Genomic DNA, 17,026 nt, shown 5'->3' with positions numbered 1-17,026 from the left:
GGGCGGGGGGCGGGGGGCGGGGTGCTGGTGGCAAGCCGTGGGCAGTGGGCGGGGGGCGGGGGGCGGGGTGCTGGTGGCAAGCCGTGGGCAGTGGGCGGGGGGCGGGGGGCGGGGTGCTGGTGGCAAGCCGTGGGCAGTGGGCAGTGGGCGGGGTGCTGGTGGCAAGCTGTGGGCAGTGGGCGGGGGGCGGGGTGCTGGTGGCAAGCCGTGGGCAGTGGGCGGGGGGCGGGGGGCGGGGGGCGGGGTGCTGGTGGCAAGCCGTGGGCAGTGGGCGGGGGGCGGGGGGCGGGGGGCGGGGTGCTGGTGGCAAGCCGTGGGCGGGGGGCGGGGGGCAGGCAAAGGGCCGCGGCACCCACGGCAGTGCGCTCTGTGAGACAGAATGCAGTGTTCTGTGCATTGCTGGGTTGGCCTTTTTTTTTTTTCCTTTTCTGTTTCAGTCTGTTCTGCATTGTGTGAATATTCCAACATGGCAAGCACTTCTTTTTCCCCTCCACGCATTCCTTTTATAATCACAGAAAAACAGAAAAATGCAGCGTCTCTTCCTTCGCACCCCATCTGTCTTCCCTGTCGCCCTGGCAACGCAGAGCTCATTTCTAATTATGAGAAGATTAAATTTGCCAGTCCCTAGGCAGCAAGGGAACAAATCACACGTGCCCTCGGGTCCCCGGGTGTTACACACAGCCTGCTTCCCAGGGCTCCTCAAGAACAGAGCAGAGGTGGACAGCCCAGCCATCCTCAGGAAGGAGGTGTGGGGCGGGTCAGGCCGCTCAGCCACAGAGCCACAGAGCCAGCAGCTGTGAGTCTCCCAGCCTGGCACCCACGCAGGTGGACGGGGAGTTAGCTCAGGGTCTCCCTGACTACGGGGGTGTGGGAGATGTGGGGCCCAGGGGAGCACTGCAGAGTCTGCGGCCTGTGGTAAACTGCTAATTCTCACCCACGGCTCAGCTTCCGGTCTCCTTACCTCCTGTTATTCCTCATAATGGCAGATCCCAACACACAGCAAGTGGAGTGGGCAGTAAGGGACCCGTGTCCTCTGCTCCCCAATATCCCTGCCCGCCATCCTCCCCCACCATTACACCCCTCACTCACGTGTTGGCATTATGACTCAATGATCTCTTTCCAAGCCTGTATTTCTGCGGGGTAAGGAACATGGCAGCCACACGCAAAGCTTGAAAGGCAGAGAGTAACTAGGTCTGTCTAGCGTTTGACCAGTGACCACCTTTAGCAAGTGCGTCACTCTCCTGTTTCATGCCTGGCCCCCACGCCACCACCAACAGGAAGCCAAGGCGTGAGCGAGCAGCGCACTTTAACGCCCTGGGTGCAGGGTGGATGCTAGTTATTTACCTTCCAAACACACGGTTTGCAGTAACCGTCGTTTTAATGGTTAGCTGACCCTTTCTGGTGAAGGGCTGTAAAACCAGTCGTCTGTTGTGGGTCTATTGGGTCCTGACACAGTTTGCTGTCATGAATAATCTCATTATGAACTTTTCCACGCAGTAACTTTTTCCTGCTCTTAACAATTTTCTTAGGATAAGAGCCCAGAAATGGGATTATTGGGCCAAAGGAAATGAGAGCTATCTTGGCTCCTGACACACACGGCCTAGCTGCCTTCTGAAGGGGTGTGACAGGGCACTCCTGACACACGTGTCCTAGCTGCCTTCTGAAGGGGTGTGACAGGGCAGTCCGGCTATCAGCCCGGACAGCAGGTCTGGCCCAGTCCTCTCCAGCCTCCAGTGAACACATGGCCACTGTGAGGCCACCTGAGTCCCCAAGGCTTCGGCCTGAGGAGGTTTATCTGCTCCTTGACATCTATCTGGTCCTAGTTCTTCTCTCGGGTCAGAGGGTTCTGAGGAGCAGACCCTGCACAGAGGCTCCACTCCTGGAGGACAGGCCCCTCCCCCAGATTCCCCTGGACTGCCATTCTGACCCTACAAGGATAGGCATGGCTGCCCCATGGTTCTTGTTGGAGGCCAGGAAAAGTAGTGTGGGGGACCTGGAGCCCCAACCACAAGTACAGAATGTGCCTGTGTGGGCTCTACAGGGCCACTGAGTCACCCTGTGTCCATCACGGATACATTCGACCTGCGCTTCCCAATGCCTGGGTCACACCACAGAACAGGCTGGGACACAGGTCCATCCAAAGAGGGCCAGTCTGCACTCCTATCAAGTGCTAGCCTCACTCTGCTGGGAAGCACCTGGCATCTTCAATGATAAAAGTCTTGCTTTGGCTCAGCTTTTGATGGGTCGGCCCTGTTCCCCCAGAACCTGTTACAGAGCAGCAAACACATCAAAGCAGACCAGAGGAAAAGATGAAATTCAGTCTCCCTGTCCCCTTCAAGAGCACACCCTAAGGAACTTCCACCAGGGGGTCTGCCTCCCCTGGTCCCAGCCCCCCCCACCCCTACCCCCTGGGGACCAACCATGTAACACCCAGGCATCTGAAGGATCCAGGATCCTGACTGGTGCGGCCAGTGCAGGGCTTAGCCTTGACTAGCAAAGGTGCTGGTGCTCCCTGGGAACATGAGGCACTGTCACTATGGAAACAGTAAAGGGATGCTGGGATGCAGTAGTCTTACTTAACTGTACCCCTCTCCATGGTATCCACAAAGCTATGGGTACCAGATCCAGGGACAGATGGACAGGTTCCTGGATGACGTCATAGGAAACAGGAGCCTGTGGGAGGGGAGCCTGGGGACACCTCAGCCAGCCCACGGGGACCCTGAGGCCTGAGTCCCGCAGGCATGAGTTTGGGGACAGCTTTAGAAAGAGTGAGTCCAAGCAGGTGCAAAGAGCATCAGGTCAGAAAATCATGGTCCAGAAGGAACCGGAAGACTTTGTGCAATGGCCTCAGAGGTGTAGGAGTCGGGACGGCCCGAGAAGCCTGGGTTCAGTGCGGAATGCCGGCATCTGGCATCAAAACATGCATGTATGCATAGCTTGGGTCTCATGGTGAAGTAAGGCAGAGAGGGAGGGAGGGAGGGAGGGAGGGCAGTGGTCCATCCAGGGGTCCCGGATGGTTCTGCAACACTCTAAGTCTGATGGCAGCTAAGTAGGGGCGAGTCCATTTTTGAGTGGGAACAAAGACCAGAGCCCAGTGAGGGGGGAGTTGGCAGGGAGAGCCATCTCAGGGAGGCTGGCGGAGTGCCCACAGGGGGCCATGAAGAGGCTGGTGCCAAAGGGAAGCGGAGTAAGTGGTGTTGGCAGAGGACGAAGGGGGACTAGGTGGGTCCATAGGAACAGGCGTGGAGCAAGCAGGAAGCCAGGCTACAGCCACTCTGACCAGGGCTTTCCAGGGCTTTGATTTCTTTTCTTTTTCTTTTTCTTTTTTTTTTTCCAGACAGGGTTTCTCTGTGTAGCCTTGGCTGTCCTGGACTCATTTTGTAGACCAGGCTGGCCTCGAACTCACAGAGATCCACCTGCCTCTGCCTCCCGAATAAAGGCGTGAGCCACCAGCACCCAGCTGGGGCTTTTATTTTTTATAGTTGTTTTTTTTTCAATTTTATTTTAATTTTCTTAATTATTTTTTGAGACAGGGCTACACTACAGTGATCTGACTTTGTGATGGGTTTAAAAGCCTGTGATGCCACACCAACAAGGCTTTGTCTTTATAAATGTTCTTTATGTGGGAACTGAGGACAGGGAAGACGTAACCTGTCGCTCTGTGTGCCCAGATCCAGAAGAGGAAGCTGTGACCACACAGGCGGTGCCCACCATGACCTCTGAGCCTCCTCCAGAGACGCCACGCCTGGGAGAGCTGACCGTGACAGACGCCACATCCAGCTCCCTGAGCCTCTCCTGGACCGTCCCCGAGGGACAGTTTGACCACTTCCTGATCCAGTACAGGAACGGGGATGGGCAGCCCAAGGTGGTGCGGGTGCCAGGGCACGAGGACCAGGTCACCATCCCCGGGCTGGAGCCAGACCACAAGTACAAGATGAACCTGTACGGCATCCACAGAGGCCAGCGTGTGGGCCCCGTGTCTGTCATTGGGGTGACGGGTGAGTGGACTGTGGGAGCACAGGGTGGGACCCACTAGAAGTGACTCTCAGCTCTGAGCAGGGATCAGTGACCTGGGACTGGCTAATACCCCAATCGTCCTGAGGCTGAGTTTATGGCCTGTGTGCCTTTCCCTGGAGCTGGGCTATCTCCCCTGTGCAGGGTGTGGGGACATCACAACCTTTGCTGTGCTGGCACTGTCCAGGTCCCCTCAGCTGGGACACAGGAACTTGGGCATGTTGGCCAGCTGTCAGATGACCAGGGCCACTGGTCCTCAGGGGGCCTCTCTGCACTGAGCTCAGGACCCCTGGTAGCTGCAGTCTCTGCCTCCTTGCTGAGACCCAGGGACACCTGCTGGGACCTGCTCACCTCCCTGTCTCCTCCCCAGCTGCAGAGGAAGAGACAGAGCCCAGCCCCACAGAGCCCAGCACAGAGGCCCCTGAGGCCCCTGAGGAGCCGCTCCTGGGAGAGCTGACAGTGACAGGATCCTCCCCAGACTCCCTGAGCCTCTCCTGGACGGTCCCCCGGGGAGACTTTGACTCCTTCACTGTGCAGTACAAGGACAGCAGTGGGCGGCCCCAGGTGGTGCGTGTCGGGGGCCAGGAGAGAGAGGCCACAGTGAGAGAGCTGGAGCCTGGGCGCAAGTACAAGATGCATCTGTATGGGCTGCGCGAGGGGCAGCGCGTGGGCCCCGTGTCCACCGTGGGCGTGACCGGTGAGTAAACGTCCAATGGGTCTCTGTGGAATGGCCCATTCTTTTTTAATATTTATTTTATTCATGAGTACTTTGGCTGCACGTGTGTCTGTATACCACGTGTGCCTGCGGAAGTGGTGAGCCTCCACGTGGGTGCTAGAAATCAAACCCAGGACCTTTGCAAGGACAGTAAGTGCTGCTGACTGCCGAGCCCCGTCTCTCGCCCATAGATCACCCATTCTTCTTCCTGTCCTCCCGTCTTTGTGTAACGCTTGTTCTCCCGGCAATGAGGCTGCGTGAGCACCTCACTTTTCCTGGGGCATATATCTAGATAGGACACTGACAACAAACAAGGCGTTCCACGCAAGCCCGACGTACTGAGTCAATAGTTAACTAGGTTACCTATAAGAGTGTGGGTGAGGGGTTACTTGCAGAAACATGGGTGACCCAAGCGCAGGTGTTGACTATTTTCATAGAACTGTGTTTGTTTCCCTTAGTTTATTTCTTAACCCAGCTATCACACAAGTATTTGAGACTCTTTTATATTTGTTTATAAGTCTTCACAACACAATCTTGAGTAGTTTAAGTCTCTTCTTAACCCTCTGTGTTATTCTGACTCCATCTTTGCTACAATCCCCAAGTTCCTTGCTCTTTAGTTCTTTCTTTGAGCTGAATCTTCTTCATCTTCCTGCAGCTCTGCCTGAGGCTGAATGCAGGCTTCCTCTTCTAGCCCCTCCTCCCCTCGCTGCAGGAAGTCCAACCTTCTTTCTCTTCCCTGCTCAGTGATTGGCTGTAAGCTGCTTTATTGGCGTACAAAGGGACAATTGGGGAGCAGAGTTTATACACCATTGAGATAGGAGATTCTCAGAACAAGGCTTCCAACCAGATATGGGGTGCTGTACAGAAATCAGCATTTGAATCACACAGTGACCTTATGCCAGCACACAGATGATTACATAAAAGCCAACCCGAGCATGACAAAAAGATCCATCCTTGGAGCTTTCTGCAGCTCTCCTGCAAGTGATTGCTACGGCTTAGCTAATGTTGGGACACACTTTGTGAAGTTTGTAAGTTTCAGGAGCTTCCTGTGAATTGTGAGTTTTCGTCTTGAGCCTTTTAAGGTTTGTTTACTTTCCGTATGTTTTGCTTTTTTGGTTTTGTTTTGTTTTGTTTTGTTTTTTTGAGACAGAGTTTCTCTGTGTAGCCCTGACTGTCCTGGATTCACTTTGTAGACCAGGCTGGCCTTGACTTCATGGGAGATGCCCTGCCTCTGCCTCCCGAGTGCGCCACCGTGCCCGGCTGTGAGTACCATCGTATCTGACTTGAACTGGGCATGGGTTGCCTCTGGTTCCCAGCAACACTCTCTCCCCTCTGCTGCCTCTAAGTCCCTTGTATTTATGGGAACTAAGTGTCCCTGTTGGCTCATCGGGGACTGACTCGACCCATTTTGCCTTGGGTTATGCAGCCTTTGTCTCAAGGAAGGATGGGCTGCTATGATGCTGTTTCTCCGTCTTCACCATCCGCCTCGATTTCACAGCCTCACAAAGTGAGCTTGTTGGCGGCTCTTCTGTTGTTTTCAATTTAAAAATCTTTTGGAAGCTGTTCGTTCACGTGTGTTCCCTGGACATCCGAGTTTCCTGTTTCTCAATCTTAGTAACGCTCTGTATACGCTCTGAATCACGGGCTCGCTCTTCAGTCTTACACTCTGTGCACACACTGAATCACGGGCTCGCTCTTCAGTCTTACACTTGTGTACACACTGAATCACGGGCTTGCTCTTCAGTCTTATACTCTGTGTGCACACTGAATCACGGGCTGGCTCTTCCTCTCCTTGTGGTCAGGCTTAAGGTCTGTTCTCTTCTGTCCTTCTCTCGCCCTGAGTTATCCAATTCCTCCCACGGGTTCCAAGATTTTGTACCCCAGGATGGGCTCCTTAGCATGTGCTTGACCCACACTCTCTTTACCTTGCATCCAGCCCGCTGCAAGAAACAGACGCTCATACCTCCGTCATGTCGACCTTTCTCTCCTTCCCCTGCCACAAGCCAGAGGCTGATGATCAGACAGTATCCGTATGGCTTCCCCCCCCACACACACACAAATAATTCCTCTCTTATGCAGACTGGTTCTTTCTGAGAAGGCAGCGGAGTTTCAGTCTCACAGCAGCAAAGGCCACGCAGCTGACACCATAGCTTGCTTTCCCATCTTGCCCTGTGTGTTAGGAATTGCAGTATGTCCTCTATCCCATTAGCCGTTTTGGAGACATCCTTCTTTTTATTATTATTATTATTATTATTATTATTATTATTATTATTATTATTATTTTGGTTTTTTGAGACAGGGTTTCTCGGTGTAGCCTTGGCTATCCTGGACTCCCTTTGTAGACCAGGCTGGCCTCAAACTCAGGTCAATCTGCCTGCCTCTGCCTCCCAAGTGCTAGGATTAAAGGTGTGCGCCACCACGTCTGGCTGACATCCTTTAAAAAAAAAAGAGTTATTTATTTATTACATATATAGTGTTCTGCCTGCATGTACACCTGCACACCAGAAGAGGGCACCAGATCTCATTATAGATGGCTGTGAGCCACCATGTGGTTGCTGGGAATTGAACTCAGGACCTTTGGAAGAGCAGGCAGTGCTCTTAACCTCTGAGCCATCTCTCCAGCCCCTGGAGACATCCTTATAGCTTTGGTTGCATGCCCCATCTCCTATAGCAGAGAACAGGTAACCATGGTGACAGTGAGAAGGTTCACCATCCCATAGCACATGGCGAAGGTGTCAGGGTCATCCCTGCAGACCCTAGCTGGGTGCCTCAGCACCCTCAGCAGGTTACAGTGGTCACATGCCCACACCTCCCTAGCTCGCCTTCCGTTCTGTTGGTCCGTATTCCGGCACCAATTATGTTGGTTGGCTTTCCTGAGTGTGGGACACACCCACAATCTTGCCAGATGAGGCACCAAAAACAGACCCAGGAAACAACTCTACCCATGTCTAGCTTAGTGAGCCAACGTGTTTACTGGGGTCACCTGCGGCAATCTGGGGATACAGGAGTGAGGACAGTGCAAAGGCCGTCTTCGTCGTCACTGCGAACCTAACTCCATCATCGGTCAGCTCACAAAAGCGTCCCTGGAGCCCTGCACAGCTTGGGCCGGGTGGAGAATGTCTCCTCTCCACAATGACGATGCTTCTGTAACCCTGGAAGCTTCCGGAGTTCCCTGAGACGTACTTGGAGGGGATGTTTCCGTTGGGCGGAAGCAACTACACACCTACTTTCACAGTCAGACTCAGGCCCAGCAGTGCGCCCAGAGCCAGCTGTTCTGTTTCTGACAGGGCCCTGAGAACCAAGCTGCTGGTGAAAGCCCCAGAGCAGCGCCCTCAGCCTTGGAGTTTGTTGCTGTGCCTGTGCGGGCCTCTGATTCCTTACAGAGGCTCTGTCTTTGTGGGATACACCCAGCCCATGGGGAACAGCAAAGAGGCTAGCATTTTCACTGTCCACGTATAAACCCCCTTCATTGGCTTTATTTTATTTTTTCTTGACAGGGTTTCTCTGTGTTAGCCTTGGCTGCCTTGAACTCACTTTGTAGACTAGACTGGCCTCAAACTCATAGAGATCCTCCTGCCTCTGCCTCTGCCTCCTGAGTGCAGGAATTACAGGTGTGCACCACCATTCCTGGCATTTTTATTTTATTTTATTTTTTTGTTGCAATCTTACACTTTCATTTCTGTGCATCAATTTGTTTATTCCACAAAGAACCGAATGGCCTGGTCTGGGCGCTATGGAGCTGAGTACCAGTTATCCTCAGTAATAACCTTCCAACAGCTCATCTGCACTGCCCTCTGGGCCTGAGCAGGCATGGCAGGTAGAGGCACTGCAGGGGCCCAGGACACTGGCCTCTGGGCCTGAGCAGGCATGGCAGGTAGGGGCAGTGCAGGGGCCCAGGACACTGGCCTCTGGGCCTGAGCAGGCATGGCAGGTAGGGGCAGTGCAGGGGCCCAGGACACTGGCCTCTGGGCCTGAGCAGGCATGGCAGGTAGGGGCAGTGCAGGGGCCCAGGACACTGGCCTCGGGGCCTGAGCAGGCATGGCAGGTAGAGGCAGGGAGAAGTCATGGTGGATGGAGGACGGGGGAGGCCTAAGTGGGCTGCTAGAAATGGCCGTGTAGACATGTTGTGGTCTCTGTGGCCACCGTCTCTCTGCTCCTCGGGGTTTGTCTTTATAAATGTTCTTTATGTGGGAACTGAGGACAGGGGAGACGTAACCTGTCGCTCTGTGTGTCCAGATCCAGAAGAGGAAGCTGTGACCACACAGGTGGTGCCCACCATGACCTCTGAGCCTCCTCCAGAGAAGCCACGCCTGGGAGAGCTGACCGTGACAGACGCCACATCCAGCTCCCTGAGCCTCTCCTGGACCGTCCCCGAGGGACAGTTTGACCACTTCCTGATCCAGTACAGGAACGGGGATGGGCAGCCCAAGGTGGTGCGGGTGCCAGGGCACGAGGACCAGGTCACCATCCCCGGGCTGGAGCCAGACCACAAGTACAAGATGAACCTGTACGGCATCCACCGAGGCCAGCGTGTGGGCCCCGTGTCTGCTGTCGGGGTGACGGGTGAGTGGACTGTGGGAGCACAGGGTGGGACCCACTAGAGGTGACCCTCAGCTCTGAGCAGGGATCAGTGACCTGGGACTGGCTAATACCCCAGTCGTTCTGTGGCTGAGGCTACGGCCTGTGTGCCTTTCCCTGGAGCTGGGCTATCTCCCCTGTGCAGGGTGTGGGGACATCACAACCTTTGCTGTGCTGGCACTGTCCAGGTCCCCTCAGCTGGGACACAGGAACTTGGGCATGTTGGCCAGCTGTCAGATGACCAGGGCCACTGGTCCTCAGGGGGCCTCTCTGCACTGAGCTCAGGACCCCTGGTAGCTGCAGTCTCTGCCTCCTTGCTGAGACCCAGGGACACCTGCTGGGACCTGCTCACCTCCCTGTCTCCTCCCCAGCTGCAGAGGAAGAGACAGAGCCCAGCCCCACAGAGCCCAGCACACAGGCCCCAGAGGCCCCTGAGGAGCCGCTCCTGGGAGAGCTGACAGTGACAGGATCCTCCCCAGACTCCCTGAGCCTCTCCTGGACGGTCCCCCGGGGAGACTTTGACTCCTTCACTGTGCAGTACAAGGACAGCAGTGGGCGGCCCCAGGTGGTGCGTGTCGGGGGCCAGGAGAGAGAGGCCACAGTGAGAGAGCTGGAGCCTGGGCGCAAGTACAAGATGCATCTGTATGGGCTGCGCGAGGGGCAGCGCGTGGGCCCCGTGTCCACCGTGGGCGTGACCGGTGAGTGTTAGTTGTCTGTGTGGGGAAACAGATCCCAAATCGCTCCTTTCCAACCGTCTTCACCTGTGGTGAGCACTAAGCCTGCCTGCCTGCCACTTCCACACTACTACAAATTAGGCTCAGACCCGGCAGTGTGTCCAGAGTCTACACCCTGTGTTTCTAAGAGGAACCTGGGAAACAAGCTACTGGTTCATGGGCTGGCCCCTGAGCCGCACAGCCCCTCAGCAGAGGTGCCAGCATCTCACGGGATGTGCTGACCTGATGGTCACAGAGGTCTGTGACCATGCAAACGTGCAAACACTCTGCAAGCCTCTATCCTTTGTTTTCTTTCTTCCTTCCTTCCACCTTTAGCTTTTCTTAGCGTGCATCGGGTCCCTGGTCTGGGTGCTGCGGGACTGAGTGCCAGCTGTCCCTAGCAAGGCAATGAACTGTGGGCTGACACTCTTGAGAGTGCAGAGCTGTGGGCCCCTGGGAGTGGGGGTGGGGTGGGGGTGGGGGGCTGGGGAGAAGCTGGGCTTGAGTTAGCTGATGTGTAAAAGGGTTAGCAAGTGCAATTCAGCTCTGAATGGTGGTCCCAGTGGGTCCCCCATCACCTGATGACGTCACTGAGCTCCATCTGCGGGGAGGTGTCCAGAGGGACCACAAAGTTATAATTGTTTGAAGAGGCAGAAGTAACTGTGATGAGGACTGTTTGGTCATTTTATAGCAAACGTTCTGGTGGGTCTGTGTGGAAACAGGATCTAGGCCTGCCATCTTGATTACAGACGGCTTTGTCTGAAATCCACAGTTGGTGCCATTGCCTGTGTTCAGCGTGATTACCTAAGACAGCTGTGCTGGGAGGGCTCCGAGCTAGCTGACGGAGCCTGACAGACCACAGCAGTCACGGCTGCTGGTCCCCGTTGGGGGTGAAGCTTTGAAAGAGCTCACATGTAAACATGAGTCTTGTAGTCAAGGGGACAGGCAGACGGTCCGAGTAAAACAGAGGGCACAGAACGGGGAGTCCTGGGAGCCAGAGCAGGACCTGTAAGGACAACTAACCCAGCCTGCTCACAAGGCACCGAGACCTGTGGGCAACAGGCATTGGCTAGGTGGCAGCTTAGAGTGAACTGACAGCGGCCGTGCAAGGAGCGGAAGGCTACAAATCGCCTGGTCCACAAGGACACTTTGTGTGATGTCCTCTGAGGTGCCCGACGGTCGTGAGAGGTTGGTGGGGAGGCGGTGGGGAAGCTCAGAAATCCAGGGTTCCGCCGAGGACTGGGCACGGGGCCATGCTGCACACTGGCACCTGGCATTGGGAGTCTCCACTCAGTGCTTCGGCTTCCTCATGAAGTAGAGTTGGTGAGGAGAGAGAGGAGGGAGCCTGAAGGCCGGGAGGTCAGAACCCCAGGGAGGGAGGTGGTGGTCCAGCCAGGGTTCCGGGATAGACCAGGTGGGGGCGGGGAGTGAGGTAGCCAAGAGGAGCACAGCACTGCCCGGTCCATAGCAGCTGGGACTCAGCCTCCTCGCGGAGGGGGCTTCCAGACCTGGTCAGGGCAAAGATCAGAGCACAGCCAGAGAGCAGACAGCAAGGAGAGAGGACTCAGGGGGAGCTAGCCCAGTGGCTGTGTCGAGCGTGCTCCAAAGAGACAAGTCCTGGCAGGAGGGGAGAGGTCGTGCAGGTGTTGGCAGACTCCTGGGTGGGGTCTAGGAACGGCAAGCAGGCGTGAGGCCAACAGAGGGCGTGGAAGAACCACTGTGGCCCGAACTTTGTTTTTATAAATGCTGTTTTGTATTGTACTGGACACGGAGAAAAGCTAATGTGTGTGTGTGTGTGTCTGTCTGTCTGTCTGTCTGTCTGTCCCTCCAGATCCAGAGAAGGAAGCTATGACCACACAGGTGGTGCCCACCACAACTCCTGAGCCCTCGCCTAAGAAGCCACGCTTGGGCGAGCTGACCGTGACAGGTGCCACCCCGGACTCCCTGAGCCTCTCCTGGACCGTCCCCGAGGGACAGTTTGACCACTTCCTGATCCAGTACAGGAACGGGGATGGGCAGCCCAAGGTGGTGCAAGTGCCAGGGCACGAGGACCAGGTCACCATCCCCGGGCTGGAGCCAGACCACAAGTACAAGATGAACCTGTACGGCATCCACAGAGGCCAGCGTGTGGGCCCCGTGTCTGCTGTCGGGGTGACGGGTGAGTGGACTCTGGGAGCACAGGGTAGACACATTGTGAACCCTCAAACTTTCTGGTGACAAGTGAGTAGGAACCTGTGGCTGGGTCCTGTTAGTATCCCAGGTCTGCTCAGCACAGCAGACTTGCTTTGCTGGTGGCTTAGTGTGCCCTCTCCTGGGGCAGCAGGGTCATAGAGGCCTTTGCTGTGCTGGGCGTCCCCTCAGCTGACCCAGAAGCTTGAACATGGTGATCATCTGTCAGCAGAGCAGGGCTCCAAGGAGGGGCCTCTCTGCACTGAGCTCAGGACCCCTGGTAGCTGCAGTCTCTGCCTCCTTGCTGAGACCCAGGGACACCTGCTGGGACCTGCTCACCTCCCTGTCTCCTCCCCAGCTGCAGAGGAAGAGACAGAGCCCAGCCCCACAGAGCCCAGCACAGAGGCCCCAGAGGCGCCTGAGGAGCCGCTCCTGGGAGAGCTGACAGTGACAGGATCCTCCCCAGACTCCCTGAGCCTCTCCTGGACGGTCCCCCGGGGAGACTTTGACTCCTTCACTGTGCAGTACAAGGACAGCAGTGGGCGGCCCCAGGTGGTGCGTGTCGGGGGCCAGGAGAGAGAGGCCACAGTGAGAGAGCTGGAGCCTGGGCGCAAGTACAAGATGCATCTGTATGGGCTGCGCGGGGGGCAGCGCGTGGGCCCCGTGTCCACCGTGGGCGTGACCGGTGAGTGGGAGCTGGCCTCTCTGTCCGTCCTCCCCCTCCCGTTCTTCCTCCTCGCTGTGTTCTAGCTCTGACGCCCTCACCTGGAGTAGGAGGTCACTGCTGCTGTCCTCAGCTCCCGGAAGCCTGGTCTCCACACAGCTTCCTCCTTCCTCCTCTCCAGACCCTCACTCAGTCCCTCACTCCTTCCACCATGGCCACCCCATAAACACGTTCCGGGCCTGAGCTCCCCTGGGCCTGAATCCACCTCCAACTAGACAGTGGTTTTTCAAGACAGGGTTTCTCTGTGTCGCTTTGACTATCCTGGACTCACCTTGTAGACCAGGCTGACCTGGAACTCACAGCGATCCACCTGCCTCCGCTCCCCCTCACGCCCTCCCTCACACACACACACACACACACACACACACACACACACACACACCGTGAGTGCTGGGATTACTGGTGTGCGCCACCACATCTAGGTTTCAAGCACTTAATTCGGTGGCAGCTCCTTCAGCAAAGGGACAGTTATAATGGCATCTGCTAAACCAGTGGTCTCCAACTTTCCTGAGGCTGTGACTTTTTTTTAAAAAGATTTATTTATTTACTATTTACCTATGTGAGTGCTCTCCCTGCATGTACACCGGCAGTCCACAAGAGGGCATCAGATCCCATCATAGACGGTTGTGAGCCACCATGTGGTTGCTGGGACTTGAACTCAGGACCTCTGGCTCTTAACCATTGAGCCATCTTTCCAGCCCCACTGCAACCTTTCTTTTTAATTTATTTATTTATGATGTATACAGTAAACACGCTAGAAGTGGGCACCAGATCTCATTATAGATGGTTGTGATCTAACACATGGTTGCTGGGAATTGAACTCAAGACCTTTGAAAGATACCAGGCGTGGCGGTGGTGGCGCACGCCTGTAATCCCAGCACTCGGGAGGCAAAGGCAGGAGGATCGCTGTGAGTTCGAGGCCAGCCTGGTCTACAAAGCCACCAGCACAGCCAAGGCTACACAGAGAAACCCTGTCTCAAAAAAAAAAAAAAAAAACCTTTGAAAGAGCAGCCTGTGCTCGCTCATAACCTCTGAGCCATCTCTCCCACACACACACCCCCACCCCACCCCGACCCCCACCCCCACAACCCTTTAATACAGTGCTTCATGTTCTGGTGACCCCCAACCATACATTTATTTTTGTTGCCACTTCATAATTGTATTTTTGCTACTGGTTTTTTGTATGTTTTTGAGACAAGGTTTCTCTGTGTAGTCACGGCTGTCCTGGAACTCTCTCTGTGTAGACCAGGCTGTCCTTGAACTCAGAGAGATCCTCCTGCCTCTGCCTCCTGAGGCTGGGGTTAAAGGCGTGCGCCACCACAGCCTGCTAGGTTTGCTACTGTTATGGATCATAACATAAACATTTCTGGAAGTAGAGGGTTGTCAAAGCGGTCGGGACCCACAGGTTAAAAAACCATTGTGCTAAACGGGAGCAGGGGGCGGGGCGGGACTGGGCGTGATGTACTGCGGCAGTTGCCTGTGGCTGGGCTTGGGCGGAGGATTAGAGGAGACCCCCGAGGAGCAGGTTTGCAGCCTAGGGCAGCCGGGTCCCCTCCGCGGGCTCTCCTTAGCCCCCTCTGCTCTGTTGCAGCCTCCCTGACCACAGAGCCCCCCATAGAGCCCCGCCTGGGGGAGCTGGCTGTGGTAGAGGCGACTTCCAGCGCGGTGCGCCTGTCCTGGACGGTGGCCCAGGGCCCCTTCGACTCCTTCCTGGTGCAGTACAAGGATGCACAGGGGCAGCTCCAGGCCGTGCCCGTTAGCGGAGACCAGCGTGAGGTCACCGTCGCTGGCTTGGACCCAGCCCGCAAGTACAGGTTTCTGCTCTTCGGACTCCAGGCTGGGAAGCGCCACGGCCCGGTCTCCACAGACGCAAAGACTGGTGAGTGGGGGCCCCGTACGCTTGGCCCTGCGGCCCCCTCGTGGCGACTGCTGGAATTTCATGTCTCTGTGCCCCACGCTCCAGGCCTTGGAGCTCGGTAACCCTTTTTTTGTTATTGTTGTTGGGTTTTTTGGTTTTTTTGTTTGTTTGTTTGTTTTTGGTCAGGTCTACCCAAATTCATTCCTTCGCTCCCACCCTTCTCTCTGCTCCTTGCTGTGCAAGGCCAGACACGTTTGCTTGCTTAGCAGGAAGCTTTTCCTTTTTTTTGAGGGGGGGGCTGTTGAGACAGGGTTTCTCTGTGTAGCCTCGGCTGTCCTGGAGTTGCTTTGTAGACCGGGCTGGCCTCGAACTCATAGTGATCCACCTGCCACTGAGGCTCTTTTATGCTTCCTCACACCCAATTACCCGGCTGCTGGCCACCAGGAGCAGGGCCCCAGCACCCCTCAAGCTGTTTCTGCGCTACACTCTCTAAGCAGTGTCCTGTCCTCTCCAGACACAAAGCTCCTTCCTCGTCTTGGGGAGCTGACAACGACAGATGTGACCCCAAACTCCGTGGGTCTCTCCTGGACTGTCCCCGAGGGTGAATTCGACTCCTTCATGGTCCAGTACAAGGACAGGGCAGGGCAGCTGCAGGCGGTGCCTGTGGCCGCGGACCAGCGTGAGGTCACCATCCCCAGCCTGGAGCCCGGTAGAAAATACAAGTTTCTGCTCTTCGGCCTGATAGGCCGCAAACGACTGGGCCCCGCCTCTGTGGAGGGCACCACAGGTGAGCCTGGGCCCCGCCTCCCGCCCTTGCACAGCTCCCAGGGGGGCCTTCCAGGGACTGATCCTGTCTTTAGCTTGAGAGTCAGGGTCTTTACAGCAAAGGCAAGTCCCTCTCGTGGGCCAGGCACGACCTGAGCGTCTTCTACACACTGTGTTCTTCTACCTTCACCGCTGCCAGGAGAGGGAGCTCAGAGGCTTGGCCTACCTGGCTCCAAAGACCAGGTCCAGCCCTTGCCAGTCACACGGCATGAGTGAGCCTCGGTCCCCTCCCTGTGCTGACCAGCAGCCCCCCTCCTCCCTGTGCTGACCAGCAGCCCCCCCTCCCTGTGCTGACCAGCAGCCCCCCTCCTCCCTGTGCTGACCAGCAGCCCCCCCTCCCTGTGCTGACCAGCAGCCCCCTCCCCTGTGCTGACCAGCAGCCCCCCTCCCTGTGCTGACCAGCAGCCCCTCCTCACCACTACCGTCTTCCTCTCAACCCTGAGCCCTGAGATGGAAACGGAGGGCTTGGCTGCAGAAAGACTATGGAAAAATCTGGTGGTTTTGTGCCCGTGACTCAGCCCCAAGGAAAGGGTGCGGTGGGCCCATGACCCTTAGCCCACTCCGAGGTCCATGACTCAGCCCAGGCAGACATCAGGGCCTGGAGCCCTCAGCCACTGTAACACACACACACTCACACACTCACACATACACACTCACACACACACTCACACACACTCACACACACACTCACACACACTCACACACTCACACACACACACACACACTCACACACTCACACACACTCTTACACACCCTCACCAGCCCTCAATTCACAGCACGTATAACAGAGTGTCAACTGCCACCCTCACTTCTCCACAGCGGGACCATGAAGGCCTGGCTGTGTCCTCAGCTGTCTGTCCCTGAGGCCACACGTGGACGCTTGCATTTCCCTGCTGTCTTCCGGGCTGCGCACTCTTAACTGAACCTTCCTGCCCTCCCCTCAGCTCCCCTGGAGAAGACACCGCAGCCCCGCCTAGGTGAGCTGGAGGTGACCACAGGAGAGACCCCTGACGCCCTTCGCCTCCTGTGGACTGTGGCCCAGGGCCCCTTTGACTCCTTCCTAATCCAGCACAAAGACAGCGACGGGCAGCTCCAGACGGTGCCCGTGGCTGCAGACCAGCGCGAGGTCACCATAGCGGGTCTGCAGCCAGACCGGAAGTACAGGTTTCTGCTCTATGGACTCACTGGAGGGAAACGCCTGGGGCCCATCTCTGCCCTGGGAGTGACAGGTGAGGAGGCTGTCCTGCCTGGAACCAGCCGCAGGCCTGAGGAGTCTGAAGACAAGGGAACCGAGCGGGGTGGACAGGCGAGAGGGTCAGAGGCCACAGCCAGAGAAGGAGAGTTTGAGCCCCACCCCAGGTGTGGATCAGTCATTTGAAAGCAGGAGCGAGGCCAAGCAGGAAGGGAAGTCTTGAGGGTTCCCTGCTCTC

The 17,026-nt window shown here is 56.4% G+C and overlaps 1 protein-coding gene across 4 annotated transcripts in view; it reads left to right on the top strand.

Annotated features, from left to right (window-relative positions):
* The window catches only part of TNXB (tenascin XB), a 62,964-nt gene that overhangs the window by 41,153 nt on the left and 4,785 nt on the right, over positions 1-17,026 (top strand). For 3 of the 4 annotated variants that reach the window (XM_084751817.1, XM_084751818.1, XM_084751815.1), the window contains 9 exons: positions 3,672-3,998; positions 4,385-4,711; positions 8,966-9,292; positions 9,679-10,005; positions 11,852-12,178; positions 12,548-12,874; positions 14,505-14,792; positions 15,286-15,558; positions 16,541-16,825. In XM_084751817.1, coding sequence (XP_084607943.1) covers positions 3,672-3,998; positions 4,385-4,711; positions 8,966-9,292; positions 9,679-10,005; positions 11,852-12,178; positions 12,548-12,874; positions 14,505-14,792; positions 15,286-15,558; positions 16,541-16,825 — 2,808 coding nt within the window. The remainder of the gene's footprint in view (positions 1-3,671; positions 3,999-4,384; positions 4,712-8,965; positions 9,293-9,678; positions 10,006-11,851; positions 12,179-12,547; positions 12,875-14,504; positions 14,793-15,285; positions 15,559-16,540; positions 16,826-17,026) is intronic. The other variant, XM_084751816.1, reaches the window with a different exon arrangement.

This window comes from Acomys minous, assembly GCF_964271855.1.
Source record: "Acomys minous genome assembly, chromosome: 13".
NCBI classification, from domain to species: Eukaryota; Metazoa; Chordata; class Mammalia; order Rodentia; family Muridae; genus Acomys; species Acomys minous.
The sequence above is the reverse complement of the archived record's forward strand: the minus strand, read 5'-3'. Positions and strand labels throughout refer to the sequence as shown.